This window comes from Pomacea canaliculata, linkage group LG3 (assembly GCF_003073045.1).
Source record: "Pomacea canaliculata isolate SZHN2017 linkage group LG3, ASM307304v1, whole genome shotgun sequence".
NCBI lineage: Eukaryota > Metazoa > Mollusca > Gastropoda > Architaenioglossa > Ampullariidae > Pomacea > Pomacea canaliculata.
In genome coordinates, this window is record NC_037592.1 from 34,861,536 (window position 1) to 34,879,206 (window position 17,671).

The window sequence follows — 17,671 nt, forward strand, 5'->3', positions numbered from 1 at the left end:
GGATAAAATATTTCTGCAGCAAGAATTGTAGCTTCAGTGGTTCTACTGATGCTAGTGAGAGAAAGTGTGTGGTTTATAGCCTGGTGTTGTCTGTCACGAGGGCGTCTGCCCAGACACCGGGTGCGTTTTGCATCTGAGGTCTGAAGTTCACTCTGAAAATACGTAACTTTTTTCAAACATTTCTTGCTAGCACAGCATTTAGGTTCTGTGTGTGAGAGAGAGAGAGAAAGAAAGAAAGAAAGAGATGGAGAATGGAGAGAAAATGACTGCAAACTTATGTATGTGTGTGCACGTGCGTGCGCGTATGCGAGCGTTTTACAGAACACACCACAGTTTTCGCGATTTTTTTTTTTTGCACGCACATTGCAGATTGATTGGTGCTTTCCGAAGACGGACGTGTTCTTTGATATTAGTAGCTAATAATTAGCAACACCAGCACTGTATATCAAAGCCCTTACAGCTCTACTGCGGCTCATCCCAGTAAAAAGCTGTGTGGCTTCAGGAACTGTGTCAAGGACATCGCTATTTTTACAAGAAAAAACTTCCAGTAAAGCGGCGTGAGCACGTCTGTGTGTGTGTATGGATGGGTGCGTGCGTGGGACTTCAGCCGCCCCAGCAATACCTGACACCAGCATGTTTAGAAACCTGCAGGCAGTGCGGCTTGAGGGGAAGAGGTTCCGGTCTGACACAAGGAACATTGCCGGCGAAAAAAAAAAAAGAGAGAGAGAGACTACCCTGAAGCAACCGGGTGCATGGGCAATACCCAACACAGAAGAAAGGTTGCGCTTGGCTGTGGTCTTGCTGTAAGTCCATCGGTGTAGACCACACAAACTGCAGCAGACGACCGATTTACATTGCGCACAGATATAAATCATGTCTCCGGAACTGTGCCAGGCGCGGGACATAAAGTCGTCTGTTCTCGGAAGACTTGTGTTCAGCATCGAGGCAACAACAGATTTCCTTCCTTTTCCTGTCCTCGCCCTCTCGTCGTCGAGCGAAACTCGCCCAAACTCTGGTGTCGAAATAATGGGCGAGAGCGATATGCATCTCAGCAACGCCTTCGTCTAATCAGCAACCAGAACATGTTGCTTTCCTCTCAAGTGCTTTTTTTTCCCCGCATAAAAGGTGGTTCATCTTGCAGAGTGTTTTTTTTTAAGAGATTATTTTCTAAAATTGGTAAACATTTACTCAGAAACAGCCAAACAAAGTGAGCTTCACATGCACGTGGGTTACAAACTTTTACTTTTTAAAAAAAGTGCGCCAAAGGCTTAAAGTTATGAGTGGGAACTATCTGAGCTTAATAAAGCATCATAAGCTCGTAATAAAATATCTACTTCTCGTATGTACATGTAGTAAAATCCTTGAAGGAGCATCGGTAAATATATTTGTCGTAAAGGACTTTCTATTGTCAGAAATTTTAAAAAATACCGTATTTCCTTGAAAATAATCCCTAGAATAATTTTTCAGGACACTCGTGATATAAGCCCTACCACAAATATAAGTCTTAGTTAAGATCATCAACCAGAGGGATTTGGGTAGTCCGTTGAAACACGCGACAGACCTCTTGAATTATACAGGGAGGATATTAATATATAAATAAATAATATTATTACATCGATGCTTACAATAAATGATCACAAATTATATTTATTTGTAAATTCCAAATGGAGCTCCTTTGGACTAGAGTCGCAAGAAAATCAGACCCGAATTCAGGGTTTGGAGGTTAGAACGATGTTTCAGATGACATGACTGTATTGGAATAAATGTAGAATTGTGTACATGAAAGAAAGACCTCTTTTGGACCAAATTTAATATAAGACCAAGTCACTTGTTCGAGGAAACGTGGTACCTACATCTGAAAATGGGTGAGAAAGGACTACTTCACTAATGAAAGGAAAGTAGCAGACGATCACCCTGATGTCGTTTCAGATAATTTGTCATAGCTACGCTATAGCGACACACACACCCACACAGACCCTAGTTACATAGTTTATGCTACATCTGAGGAGGAGTCAACTGCAATACGAGTTGTTTTTCACCTCTTCTGGCACTTTCAGTCCATCTTGCTGGCTGTTCTCACACTCAACAGAAAGCGACTACGCAGACCACCGAGCAGTTGTTGTCATCTCACGAGTGTAAGTGCGACTTGGACTTGTTGACACTTGTGTTGTTATTAGTGATGTCCTAGCAGTCAGCCCCACCACCACCACCACCACAGGCTCCACACGAGGATGGAGTTTCCTGTTTACTTCAGACTTGATACCGTGAGGATCTACTTTCTGGATGCTCGCTGTAAGGCGCTTATCAAACACCACACAACCGGAAACACCACATTTCACGTGGCATCGTGCACAGGTTCCCTCTGCTGTTCCCTGGCGACTGTTTCCTCAGTAACAGCTTCACTGAGCTCGTGGGTGAGCTGCGATCTGACCGTCAAATCGCAAAGGTCATTGCATCCGGGTAATTTGTAGTGAAAGGTCAAGGTTCATTGCATGCACGGGGAGACAAGTATTTATTTCCCTTTGATAACTTTTGTGGCATCTCCTCTTTCCTGTTCCACCCAACTGTTTTTTTAAATTTGATTTAAGTTTTGTTGTGGAATTTGTGACGCCCTTCTTTTTATTCATTCAAGGAAGGCAATTCAATGAGTTTCTAGGTTATAGATACCCATAGATGATAGCTTCGGGTGACTAAGTGCTTCCCCCAGTTACACGAGTTTGTATGATTCTGCATCTCCCAGCATCGCAAAAGGTTCACTCAGATTTTTGAATTGGTGATTGTTTAACTTATTATCATAGTTCCCTCATTTACACCCTCTCTCTCTCTTCTCTTTCTATAAAAAGATAAGAAAATAGTACTTGTAAGAAATTGTAAAAAGCAACACTCAACATTTTGTAGGGGGGAGGTTGACTCCCTGGTCCCCACGCCATTGTATTGTTACCTTTACCTGCGCTAACATAACGAAATTCCTTTAAACGGTAGAAAGCATCAAATTACTTTTCACTCGCCTGAAAATAAAACATTTTGCTACTCATATTCATCCTGATACCATCACTAATTCCCTTCCCTCCTCATCACCAGAGACTTCTACCCAGCGACGTGCAAACCCTCCCCTAGCACGTGCACACGTGTTGTCGTTCATCATCGATCACTGATGACTCCACTACGAAGGCGGGAGGAGATATTAAGGGATGCGTTCAATACGACCATCAACACGCAGTGCGCATGCTCAGACGCTGATGTGGAGATCTTCAAGTCGGTCGATTATCTGCTTTTTAACATTTCACAATATCGTCTTCAAACTGCGATGTAGGTGACGATAATACTAACACTTGCTTATATAAAATTATATATCCGTGCATTTTCTATATCACAACAGTATCAAGCTATGACTCGTCACCAAATGACAAAGATCGAGTAGACATGCAAAAAGACATACCAAAGTCTAAAGACCACTCCCCCCCAAAAAATAAATAAATAAATAAATAAAAATCCACATAAAAGCATGTCAACAAGACACCAGCACTAACGAGAGTAAAGTCACGGCCATGGACGACGGCAAAGTAGATGAATAGGGAATCCATGAACACAAAGGCTGGGAAAGGTAAACAGCTTGAAGTATGGAGGAGCCATCCTGTGCAGGACCCTGCTCAATGTCGCCCAAGACAGGTGCGAGTGGCGGCCGTTGTCGACTGCCACGTCTGTCCATTCGTTCGCCCAACGACGAATAACTTATGTAAAAATAGGGATCAACGAACGAAGGATTCTAGTGACCTTTTTGTTCTGTTTCCATTCAGCTTTTTTTAAACTCACGCAAGCGGAAATAGCGAACGATAAAAATAAATAGCTAAGCAAGTTTATGTCGTGAATGTGAACACGTGACTACGTCAGGTGGACTGTTTTCTCGGTGTGACTAAGGGACCAGGCTGCGCACAGACTTGAACTGTTGGCGTGAGCCCCGCAGCCAGCACCTAGCGACCTGTCGTGCACCTGGCTCCACATCTCACAGCAGCCTGCGCCTCGTTAGGAAAGGTCTCAACGACTTCAGGGTCCTAGCTGACGTCACAACCTACCCTCGCCCACAAGCCCTCGTCCGTCAAACTCTCCTAAGCCCTCCATTAAGAGATTCTTTTGAACATCTCACCTCGACTTGTCACAGCACGGACCTGTGGCGACATGGGAAAGGTTGGGGAAGTAAGGAGAGAGAGAACTCGAAGGCCTGCGATCTTGTGAAACGCTTGATGTTGGCTGACAAATAATTGGCGGCAAAGCTTCTGTTTCCTGTCAACGGCCTGCTGCTTCATTTTCTTCTTCCTGTCGTCTGGTACCGCTAGGTGGCGCAGCTGTTCAGCCAAACACGCAGACCAGGAGCACGTAAGGTGTTAGGGACCGGCTGCTGCTGTGAAAGATTTCACGATTGTGTGTATGTGTTTAATGGACAAGGCCTCAAAGAACAGTAACGTTTACCGGTTTGGTTTTTTTTTTTTGTTTGTTTTTTTGTTTGTTTTTTTTTAACAACGGGCGGCAGTGACGGATGGTTATGCGAGGCGTGGCTGAAAGCGGCGAAAGATGGAAGATCAAACTTATAAAAAAAATTTGCAGCCTGCGCCAAGATTTGAAGCTAGATGTCGGGTCTCAAATTCCCAGTCTCGCCAGCGAACGATCCCTCTTCACTTTCCGTTAAATATTAGCCTGAATTCTCAAGTACTGCTGTCTTTGTAATCGACCGTTATTTGAGTTTTATGTACCTCTTATCTGATGTTGTTTTTCCTTGTTTCAGAATCAACTACAGTACAGCCGCGCCTTTGCTGACCTGTCAAGAGAAGTTGAACCACTCCACTGTCGTCAGCGCCCTTCTCCACTCCACACATGGAGGAGCACTGGCCTGGGCATTCCCCATGTTCTCAACACGATGTGATGCTTGACGGGGAGTGGGAGGTAGACTGGGCATTCCCCATGTTCTCAGAACACGATACGATAGTTGACAGGAGTGGGTGGTGAAGGGTGAGCAATAAACAAGCCTTCTGCTCGACTCCCACAGTCACGTGATACGTAGAACGAGTGTGTAAATATGGCCTCCGTTACATTTCTAATGCATCCATTGCACGTTCAGTGTCAAGTGTAGGCTGATAAAGGTCACGAAAGATGCGTGTAAGCTGGGAAATAACGACAAGAGATGGACCACAGATGTAAATGTTCATTTTAATGTTCATATTCATATTAAGTGACCATGTCATTAACGGGTTGAGGTAAATCATCAGCGACGACTCATTACCAAACAACTGGGCTTAGTTGTAATGCCTTGAGTCAGACATAACTTTAAACTTAAAGGACAATACAAGCGCTCAGCGAAAATCGCTGGAAATAGAGAATAAAGCATCACAAAAACATACTCTAGTGGTATTGTATGACGAAGATGGACGAGAAATATTATATTAATGTTTTCCTCTTAATCGCACCTGGAGTTCTCGAGAAAACAGGAAATGATGAAAGGGTAATATTTCTAAAAATAGCATTGTCTTCAGAAACTGAATTCGAAGAGGAAAGATTCACTCTTCCTTAAAAGAAAACAGACCAGGACAGTGTGCTGTTGCTGAATGTTCTTTTTGACACTCAGATGGAGTTTGTACTCATTTAGCAAATCCTAAAGATAATGACAACGACCGCCAGTGGTTGAACTTTGTTCAGATATATGTATATCTATGTTTTGTTTAAACTTCGTCAACAAATCCAGGTGTGATTGGGAGAACAACATTAATGTAATATTTCTCCTACCTCTTCGTCATAAAATGCACCTGGAGTATGTTTTTGTGATACTTTATTCTCTATTTCCAGCGATTTTGGTGAAAATACAGCCGTACATAGGATGGGTACCTTGCCTTACTGGGTATGGGGCTGGCTGTGATTGTAAGTGTCATGCCCATTTTTAGACACATGGAATTATTTACTTGTTTGCAACCTTTCGGTTTTTATTACAGTTCCATCGACTGCCAACCTCCATTATCAACTGTCATAATGGTTTCTTCGTATAACTGGTGAGGTCACACGGTGTCTGTATCACCATCCAGGCATTTACGAATGATGTGATCGATGGACAGAGCTGCTCTGCTTATTAACTGATCTTCTCCTTTCAACAGATGTGAAAATATGTTACACCAATGCATTTGCTATTTTGGAATTGATTTGTTTCTCACGCAAGGAAGAGTTTGATTTTTGTGATTCTGCTTTTTGCATATCAGTAAGCATATGGGCAATAGAAGGGTGGTATAAGATAAGCAAAATTATTATTATTTTTACATCTAGCCCTCGATCAAAGGAAAAGAAACTGAGACATTACTTAACTATAAAAAAAGGCATTAAAGAGAAAATTAGGATATATACGAAGTTCAGGGTTGTTATCTAATTCGACAGAGATTCTTGACTAGTGAATAAGTAAGTAGGATGCATGTACAATTTTCATTGTCAGTAATGGATGTTTACGTTGAATGGAAGGTCTCTGCAAGCAAATGGATTATGTAAGGCATGAAGGATGATGATAGGTTGAAAGTATCGGAAGTATTATATCAGCGGATTTGCGCAGCTTCTCTTCCTATGGTCTATGTTTTCAGTGAGGCCTTTAACAGATTATCCCTATGGTGACAAAAAACGAACAAAAAATCACTTATGTGATCTGTTCTCTGACTGGATCAGTGGTGTGGACAGGAACATTTGCAGGCTAATTAAAGTTTTATTATTCGTAAAGGCCCACGAGCTTGGTGATAAGGTTGAGTGGGTCATGGTGCCATATAAGTGTCCTTTATTTTTATTATCAAGTGCAAGTCGACTTTGCTGGTGGTCGGAATATCGACTAGCCAGTGGAGACCGGTGATTTAAGCCTTGTTTGCAGAACCTCACAAGCAACCCAACTAACTGTCTGGACTTGAGACAAACTTGTTCAGTGCGTGCGTGTACCCACACGCCACCCACAGCATGAGCGGGGTATGGGGTGGGGACCATGCTGCAGGATTGTGCAAGGCCTGAGCCCATCTCACACTGACCACTCGGCGCCATTACTGTGTGATTCATTAACTTTTATGCCACGACATCGATTCCGCAAGCTCCAGCAATATCAGCAAAATACCCCCCTAGTCGAGGAGGGTAAACATGGTGGAAACGCTTTTGGGAAAGGTAGGGGAGAAGCTGGAGTGGAGGTGTTGGAACGACAAAATGCATTAGAAGAGGGCAGGATAGTATGCAGGGAATGTGGGCAGGGTGGTAAGAGAGAATGCAGGCAGGATGAAGATGGAGAGTAACGGGGTGGGGAGAATGTCCGGCCCGGAGGTCGTATAAAACCCGGGAAATCCTTTGATCCGGCCCTGGCCACGGCAACCGCAGGCGGGATTCAAAATTCAATAAATCTCGCAGCTTTACTGCAGCAACATAATCTTATAATAATTGAATCATAATAATAACATGATGTTTGAGGGACAAACAAGGGGCGTTTATTACGGGATGTTCAGGACACAGTACATGACGAGACAGACATGCTCCTCGCCGGCTTCCCTCGGTCCGTCTGCCTTCACTGCATTGACTCACAAGTCAGCGCCAGGCAGACTGGGAGAGTAGGCGTTGCTAAAGTGGCGACAATGTCCGGCTTGACCAAATATAGTAGGCTAATTATTAAGTTGATAATTTTGTTTGGCATGCAAATGATTTAAAAATATCAAAATGGCCCTTGGCAGCAGAAAGGTTCCCCACCTCCGATGTAGAGAATAGCAAAATAAAGTGAACGTGAGCAGAATATTGATGTAGAGGCGTGGCAGGATAAATATCAAGAAGAGGATAAATAGCATGAACAGTAAAAAGATGTAGGGGAACAGGGCAAGAAATGTAGAGATAGAGGGCCAATAGATTTATATCTAGAATAAAGATATAGCACTGTGGGCAGGATACAGATGTAGAAATGTGCAGGATAAGGATGTTGGGTGTGGGGGGAAGGAATGGGCAAGCTACAGATGTACTGATAAAGTGGACAGGATAAAGATGTTTGGGTAATGGCCAGGATATAGATGTAGAAGTGGACAGGATAAAGACTCTTGGGAAATGTGCTGGATAAAGTTGTAGGAAAACTCATGACAAGGAGGCTTCTGGGAAAGCACATGACCCTTTATACACACCACTCCTAGATGACAGAGAAAGGGTGACAGTTTCTCACTCGCAGCACAAGCATGATGGGTGTCAAACCTGATCTCATCGTCTGAGTTTCCCCAGCACTGATGACTTCCACTACTGACTTGTCACAACTATTTCTATTCAGTGTCCTTGTCCAAAAACCACAACCATAAACATTTTCAAGTATTGCTCAACCACTTACCAAAAAACCCATTTCAGGAAAAATGAGTTCTGTTACTTTTACTTCTGTTACTTTTCTGTTACTTTTAGGACAAAGCACAAACTTCTGGGTAGGATGCGTGTGTGCGACTGTCATTGCAGTGTGTCAGCCTGCTGACATAAAATAAGCATTTTTGCTACTGTTCTAATTTGAGCCATGCACAGTCTGGATGGTAATGTCCATAATGCATTAATAAAATTGATATTTCTAGGCACTTAATCAGCCACACGCCATCACCAACATATTTCCAGGTTATTATCAAGCCAAGCTCATTGGTTCAACATCATTTTCTGTCTAGATGGATCAATAGCCTAAATGAAATTTTTTTTTAACATTCCATTTTGTGCCTCTGCTCCATGATCTTAATGTAGCAAATAAACCATTTCTGAACTGAATAATGATCATTTTCATGGAAGGAAAATTAATATCTAATCCTGATCATTTAAAAAAATGGAAAGTGTTAAAATGGTAAAACAACTCACTTTCACACAAGAAGAGGATGAGAGAAAAAAACAGAGTTTAAATCCTGCACATTTGTGTGTGAATGGACATGTGAGAGAGTGAAGGTGTTGGTGAAAATAACATGCACGTGACAGCGGTGTCCCTGGACTTTGCTTTATTTCATTGTTCTTAAATTAAAAAGCTTGCTGTTGCTGCACAGCTTGTACCCGACCCTTGACAGCGCCAGAGTGTCAGTACTATACCTTTGCCAGTTACTAAGTGTAGCCCTGTACCTTCGCCAGTAGAGATCACAGTTCACGGAACATATTGGTAGTTTGTTCAACGACAATGCTCAAGCACTTATAAATGCTCTTGATGTTTGTGATAATGTCTTTTGCTTTAGTAGTAAAGCGTTCTTCTTAGACCTCATCATAACAATGACAGGATTATTATGAGGGAGAGAATAAGTAAAACTCGGAAACAAACATAATAGACTTAATTCTGGACATTTAAGAACAAAAGCTGCACTTCTTTATGCACTGCTAAAAGTAGCTGGTTGGTTAAACTGGCAAGAAAAGTGTTCCACCTAGTCGTGATTTTGCACTTTGAGAGGAATGGGATGGGGAAGAAGCCAGAATAACCAGAGAAAACACCAATGGCTGGTGTTGCAAACAAGTGTCATGTACAAAGACCCTCCCAAGACAAGATCTAAGCCCACAGCATCTCACTGCAGTGGTGCCAGAGCAAATGTTTTATCCACTGCACTATCAAGCATCCTGTGCTAAAGATATAATCTCACATGAGGATTTTATCAACTGGGCGCATAGTGAAAGTAAAATTCCTAGTGTTCTTTAAAGCAAAGAAAATATAATCAATCTGCAGTGACTCATGAGTTATCATTCTATTTCCTTTTGCACAAGAAATAATATACTTTGTGCTAGCAAGTAACTGCTTTATTTTCTTTTCCCTTACATAATTTTCTGCCAATTTTCTGTTGGTAAATAAACTGTACTCATAAAGCAATATTCTGTTGGTGTCACTTTGTGGATGGATAAAAACTGGACTTTTCATGATAGAGAGTCAAATGATAGAAAAGAACGCTACTAATGTAAAAGTGAGTATATAAAAAAAATGGTACTTTAAGACAACAACAACAACAAAAACTTCACAAAGCTTACTGATGTCCTGATTTATAATTGTAGTACTTCAGTTGTGATTTTCAAGTCATTTTACTTTGACAAATTAACATTAACTGAATACTTTCGTAGGCAGCCATCGAAGTCAAAGAATAGCACCAGGTATTGTACATGAAATAAATGTCTGCATATGTAAATGAGACAAGAAAAAAAGCCTTAAAAGATATTTTTAATTTGATAGGGATTGCAAGACTGCACCAAAGATTGATCCTAACAATACTGTCAAAGGTGGTCAGAATTACACAGGCTGTTACATCTTGTCAACAGGAGACACACCAAGGATGTGGAAAGCTGTGTTGATGGTACTGGCTGTGGCCTCACACAAAAGCAGACGACTCATGTTTACTTTTATTATTTCCCCTGTACAGAAGAAAACAAATTTGATAAAAGTTTTTCTAAAGATTAATTGCACAGAACTATTTCATACATAGTAATACAATAATATTTACGAGATATTAATAATTCATAACAGCTTTAAACCACATAACAAAAATAGAATGCAGCCACTTCAACTGAAGCAAATGCGCCTGCACCCAAGGGCCAATAACTACATACCACATGCAAATGTAATATCGGGATTGCCTCCCTTCATTTATCCGCACGTTACTCGTTACTTGTAGCTAATCAGTCACCCTATCGCTGCTGGCGTCGCATTAGAATTAGATAGAAGAAACACTTTAAAAACATTTCTTCCAGCGATCAATTTAGTTTTTCATTGCATTAAAAGAAGTTCCTGTATATATAATGAACGAAATAAAAATTTTGTACAAAAATAATATGCTACTCTTCATCCATGGCTCCATGAATGTGTCTCGTACATTCCAGCTATTTCCTTAATTAGGTGAAAGATTTTTAGGAAGAAACTTTCGACTATTTAGATAAGTACATCTTACAACAGAACCTGACTGTGCACATGTCAGCCATGTACATTAGTGTAAATATGCACTCTCTTGCAATCACACAAACAGAAATCAGACCTGTTGTCTTATCCTTCTCAACGCAGTAGCAGTTTTCGTAGAAATCGGTGAAGACTGTGGTAAGTTCATACAGGTATTCGCATAATGTATGCATGTACAGGTCGTTGAGGATTCGAACCACAACATCTGAGAACTGCAAAACACATTTGGCCAGCTTCCACTCAGCGTTGTGGGTCAGTTCCAAAGGCTTTGTGTATGCTGACTGTTTCAACTGTTCTGGTGTGACGTTGGCCAGGCGAGAAATTGATCTGTAAAAAGAAAAAAAAAAGATAACTAAATGAGTTATTCAGCCACAGGGGCGACGAAGGAAAACTTTGATATAACAAGCAGTGATGCAAAAACACTATGCCAGCCATGCATAAGGATTTCCCCACCCCTCACACACACACACAAATAAAACCGATAAATCCTTTCACGTCTTCTACCATCTTCAGCGACACTTTTCCCCATCTAAATACATGTAACACAGTTCTACTGTCCCTGTGCCGACTATCACATCGATCTGTTCTGTGTCGCGTAAAATATTTGACAGCAACGAGGCGACAGAATCTCAGTCGAGCATTAGCAGCGGTGGATGCTTCCGGCACCTGCTGTGGTTCCTCAAAACAGTTGCTAGGCTGCTAAGGTGTCTCGTCCTACCTGATACGTGTGTAGGCATACAGCAAATAGGCCGCGGTGTTCCCTCTGTCATCCAGCATCTGCAATATAATATATGTGTGATATATATATATATTCTGAATTATATAGAGGAAAAAGCAAATGAAAGCGATCTTCACTATATATCATATAATTATGCCCTCGGGACATGATGATAAAGATGGCGGTGGCAGTACCAATAAACAGCAATCCAGTCAACGGCTATAACGTGCATCAGTAAGTTTGCTCAGGAAGGAAGCAAGTCTGAGACAGGTGACACTTCCGAACAATGGAAGATTTCCGGCCACAGGTGACGTCACCTGTCTAGACAGCTCTTATTTCATAGGTGGGATGATGAGCGGCGACAAATACTGGCCTCCCTTAGTACGGACAGCGGCACGTGTCTGATGGGTCCACTCCTTTCTCGCGCATCCCCCCGCTCTCGGGCTTTGCGCGTGATTTACACACACAGAGTACGACATCACGAACTAGGAGAGGACGGAAGTAGCTGCGACAAGAGCTCTGGAGGCACACAGGCCGTAATAGCGGTAGAAGACATCAAAGTGTGAAAGCCGTGTGCATCGTGCCGGCCAGACGTAAACAGAAGCTCAGTCCTGCCGTCATCATCGTTATCCGCCACCGACAAATACCACCATCAACTCTTCAACAACAACAGCGTCAACCTCTTCAGCTACCCATTTCTACTGCGATTCCGGGGTGGGTAAGGAGGATTCCTTTAATCCTGACATGGATGCTGTGTTTAGAATGTTTTGATAACACCACCTCTTCCATCCAATTCAATTCTTACATTTCCTATCAACCAGTTAGCAACCGGCGGCACAAAAGGAACCGAGAGACAAAGTTGATTAACCCCCATCCTACCCCACACCCCGCAGTCCTACTCAACACCGCCGCCGCCACCACCACCACCTCTCCCTGACCAAGCTGACAGGGCTGGTGACAAAGATCTCGTCTTATCTCCCGTGCACAGACGAAGGACGTCCAGCGTGGGCGTGGCATGGCCGTGGTCCCGCCAGACAGCTGTCCAGCCTCCGCTGGAAAGTTGGTGGACGTGCAACATCACATGACCGCCGGAGGAAGAGGCAGATGAGGGCAGATTCTGGCCGACGAAGTAATAAAATAAAATACCTCGGCAGATTTGTGGTTTGCTAGCTGATAGGTCAGTTGGTTATTTTAAGGCAAGCTAGAGCTGCCCAGTGGAGAAATTGAAATTCAGAGATAGAGAAATAAAGAGACCCAAAGACGTGTTCTGAACCCTCAACAGTTGATCCAATCTGTCTTCCGTGGGGTAAAGGTGCTTTCCTAACCTTTCGGTCCTTGGGGATTGAGAAATTATGACAGCGCACTTTTCCTAGGCCCAGTATTTTACTTGTGTGTGTGTGGAGACGGTACCCATGTCTCCCTCGCTGCATTCCCCTTTACAGGTCAAAGCGAACAGACTTGTGCTCTTAACCACTCGGCTCCTCGTTTACCTTCCGTACAAGTAGTGAAAGACGATTCTGCCTAGCTCTCGATCGGAACACAAGTGAAGTGTAAAATTCGAGCTTCAGCATAATCTTTAAAAAAAAAACCTCTCGAGTTCTGGGCCCTGACACCCCCAGCAATGTCTCGAGGGGAAGACCAGCAGACATATTCATCAGTGTCCTCGTCGGCTGCTTGGTGTCACACTGACTCGGTTAATGAAAATACTGCACCAGGCGTTTGCTTGCCACCCAAACACACCGCCTGCAGGTTAGGACAGCTGTCTTCACTCGCTCAGGTGGACACACACTATACATATAATGCACCATTCTACCATTCATCTGCGTCATATATATATATAGAATAGAGAAAGGGCTGCAGGTATGGAGATATTCAAAGAACAGATGTCACATTCTCTGTGAAAGCTGTATTGTCGTATATTTACTATACTCCTGTAAAAACACAAAACAAACAACGTGCCCGATGCCAGATCCCAGCCCTGGACAGCCAAAACTCGTCGGACTGCCTCCGGGCTAAGGAGCCTCCTCCATTGGGCTGACTGAAGACCCACACACTCTTTCTCTCTCAAACGTGATACGATCGCGATTTCGCTTTAGTGTGGCCATGCAAGTTTCTCCTAACATTCTATTCAAAACGACAGTGTAGTCTCTTGCGATGACCGTTATGGCAGAAGGGGTCGATGCATCAGCGAGGACGGTACACGTAGTATGACGGCCACTGGTGGTGGACAAGGAGCTGGTTGCCGGTACATTTTCCCGCCATTAGCGACAAGAAGCCGACTGAACGGGTCGATCATCGTCTGATGTCAAGCAAGATCTCCCTCCCCGCCCTCCACTTGTACAACCCAACTTTATGCTTCGCTTCCTCTGCTTACACATTGTCGACCACCTTAATATTCTCCTAGTCTCGTGGTCCCCGCAGGGGAGGGAGTGTGGGAGGAAGAGAAGGAGACGGGGTAAGTAGGATGGATAACAGAAAAAAATACAAACCGGACAAGCTTATCCTAAGCTGACCAGATATACCAACACTATGAACCTTCTCCGACACGCTGCTATGCAGTCTAACGAAGCTAACCAAATATAAGAGTAGTAGTAGTTTGGGAGTGGCTATCGTCTGCCTAGGCCTCAGAGTATTGAACGCCCCCTCTTAAAATCACTTGAATATTGTATGGATCTGAGTTTTAAGCAAATTACAATATATTTTGTTAAGTATTAAAACTGTAAAATTGTTCGACAAAGTCTGGACTTTTATTTAAACAGTTCTTGGTGCCTATTCGACGGTGACTCGCAATTTGCAGCAACTCTTCGTGAAAAGTAATATTGGTGTTTAGTAGAGGAGCAATGGCTGATAATTATTTTTCCATCTGAATTTGGAGTAATGTTAATTTGTGGTGACAAAAATACATCGCTGTCGACATCACCGGCTCAGTTAAAAATCTTGAACATTTGAAGGAAGTTCCCACCCACCCACCCCCCCCCTTTCCTGATTCTCCTACCCTTCAGAAAATGGAGTCTGAAGTATTTAAGTCCATAAAGTCGACTGTAGTGTAACCTTGTGTGACAGAGTATAAAGTAACTCCATAAATCAGCCTTATCTGTAGTTTAATATTGTGTAATCAAATAGAGAGCAGTTCTGTAAATTAGCTTCAGCTCACAAAATGCCTGTCTTTGTCTGAAGGTAAAGCTCAGATTAGTCAAATTCCCACATGACACAAGTCATGCACAAGACACTCTAGTTTCGCTATTAAGACTAAGGCACATCATGCAAGGTGCCCTGTCACCAAGGCCACCACACATCAGTACCGATGGCCCCTGTCACCACTCCAGCGAAGATCGTTAAGGCCTTGTATAATATTTTTCATCAGCACACCTGCTTCTCTCTAGGCGTGATACCACACCGAGGTCCTTCTCTATGTACCCATTCCTACCATAGCAGGAAATCATTGCTCGGCGTGAGAACTTTACTGCCAAACGAGCCAACCGAATCAATCATTAGCTCTGTATTGCCCTAACTGGTACCTGACTGATCAAAGATTTCATATATTATCCAGGGTTGTCCATGGGACATATTTCTATCCCACCCCCCATCCCGTTTCCCATGGATTCCCAGGGACGGAAACACTTGATCGAACTGAACGCTTACTACCAGACGTCGTCATGGGTTTCCTGGGCGAGAGCACAAGAGATTCTGCTCCCTGGAAAGAAAGTAAAGGAGGAAACTGTTCCTCATCCTCGCGATTGGCTAATTCTCTTGGTTCATGCTTCTGAGCAGGTCTTCACCTCCCCCACCCCTACCTCCGCTACATCTGCCCTAGTGAGTGACGGCCTCTTGAGAGCGCATACCGGCCGTTGTCGTCTTTCATCGCCTACCATCACTTCTTGGTGCAGGTGAACCCAGAACAGGTCGCCCCGGCCCCAGACAAGCTGCGTGCAAAATGAACTTTTTCTTTCCAAATCGAGCCGGCTGTTTTCACAGCTGCGGCGACATCCGGCATTTTATTTACAGCCCTGTGGCCGTGAAAGTCTGAATGTGCAGTTTCTTAGCATCTTTGTCTTCCGATGACACTACAGCCATGTCACAAGACCGTAGGGCAACATCGTGGTCCTCCCTCCTCAGTCCACTAGGTTCGATCATCTATATGGACGACGCTACTTAGTCCACTGCGACAGAAAACCCACTAAACATGAAGGGATGAGCACGAGGAAGGGGTGAAGGAAGGAAGATGAAGACAACAGGATGTGAAACACGTGCGGCGATCTGCACGCTACCGTGCCTGCTTCAATTTGCACACGACACCTTCCCCGTCTTGACGAAAGATCAGCAAGAATCTGACGCGTTTTAAAATTGGGTGGATGGTGATGAAAGCAACCGAAAACAGGGAACACAGCACCGCAGCTTGGCTTCCCACTGGCCGCAAACTGACCTTATCGCCCCGTTCCCCTACCGACCATCTTTCAGCAAAACCATGAAGCTGACCTCTCAGCAGGAACAGCTGGGGTACGGGGTGCGTTGGAGGATGCAGTTTCCCTGACATTGTTTTCCTCTGAGGGCGAGGGAATGGGTGGGGCATGAAAACATGTGTGGGCATGCTTCCTGGCACTGGAGCCGCGCTGTCGCTTGGTCAACCTCCATTAGAGGGAGGAATTGTGACAAGCACTCATGGACCGAGCTGTCCGTCGTCACATCCCTCCCTCTCACTTAACTTCCCATCCACCAGCCTGTACATACGAGTCAGCAAATAAGCGGTAACAAGATATAATAGCGTCAGGAGATGAAAGGAAAAACAGAATAAAGACACTGGGATAGGCATGGGTGGGAGGGGATAATCGACCGGAACACGAACAATGTTAGTAACATGAACACTAGAACACGACCAAAATATAGATCGCTCATAATCGGATAAAAATGGACGAATGTTTTTGGCAAGTTTGGCAAAAGGGTTTTTTTTAAAACAAAAACAAAAACAAAAAACAATAACAGTCATGTCAAGCCTTTGCCAGGCTTGCTCAAACAATCGTCTATATGTGCCCTGCTAGAATGGCTGAAGGCTTGTATGTCCTACAGGAACCGTACTTTATCGAAGGAGAAGACGTAGTCTTTGGTGCGATTGTGTGACAGGTCGGCGTACTTGACACAGCCGTACGCTACCGCCTTCATGGCGCGGTCCATCTCTTCAGTCGACAGAACCTGCACACAGACCAACAACAGTTACATCACAACTGAGAGAGAACCACACGCACACACATATTTCGTCAGTTTTAAAAGTAGCATCTCTACAGCCCATCACAATTAAAAACCATTTGTATTTTCTTCTTTTCTAACCTTATTAGCGAGATAAAGCAAGATATAAACACAACTACTCGGGGTGCACCCCGAAGTCGGGGATCTATGCACAAGGCGTGCAGTCTGTTGCAATACTGCAAGTTAAGGGAATGCTGGCATGCATCAAGGGGAATCGATTGGTTTCCCTCCCCCTCTCAAATGTTTCTCAGGCAAGCCATGAGGAATGACTCACAACCTTTAGGTAATCAAACATCCGCTGCATAAATACTAAATGCTACAGGAGCCTTCCATGTATTGTTTAATCGTATAAGCTGCTACAAACTGACCAGTGAATGTGTGTGTGAGAGAGACTGCATATAAAGATAGGAAAATATAGACATAATTTTTGCAATATACTGTGTAATGTTAAAGACTAAATGTTGAATATCTCAATACCTATGAGAGGGTGAAAGAATAAAAAATATTGAATCATCAGTGGAAACTTACTGCTAGCAGGCTCACTGCTTCGTCAAACTGTATCCTTTCCCTACCCACCCAACCAAATCGCGCGCTCAATGCAGGAAAACTTTATGAAACGGACAAACTGCCCAAACAACAGCAGGACTGCTAATAACTCGACACCGATAAAACACATCTTTCATAAATCAACACCACTAAATACATGCTTTTATAACTCAACACCAATAAAATTCATGCATTAACTTTTTTTCGTAACCCAAATCACAGCATTGTAACTGCCTTCTCGATGTTTGAAAAACAAAAAG

At 43.4% G+C, this 17,671-nt stretch overlaps 1 protein-coding gene and 1 long non-coding RNA gene across 2 annotated transcripts in view; one reads left to right on the top strand and one right to left on the bottom strand.

The window, feature by feature from the left end:
- The first annotated feature begins 3,107 nt into the window (after positions 1 to 3,107).
- Positions 3,108 to 9,966, top strand: LOC112558853. Its single transcript, XR_003098241.1, has 3 exons — positions 3,108 to 4,374; positions 4,781 to 5,004; positions 5,979 to 9,966. It is a non-coding gene; the product is annotated as an uncharacterized LOC112558853 (long non-coding RNA).
- Positions 9,967 to 10,072: 106 nt separating this feature from the next.
- The window catches only part of LOC112558846 (arginine--tRNA ligase, cytoplasmic-like), an 84,815-nt gene continuing 77,216 nt past the window's right edge, over positions 10,073 to 17,671 (bottom strand). The window contains 4 exon segments of the mRNA XM_025229554.1: positions 10,073 to 10,368; positions 10,986 to 11,233; positions 11,625 to 11,683; positions 16,698 to 16,811. Coding sequence (XP_025085339.1) covers positions 10,259 to 10,368; positions 10,986 to 11,233; positions 11,625 to 11,683; positions 16,698 to 16,811 — 531 coding nt within the window. The 3' untranslated portion in view covers positions 10,073 to 10,258.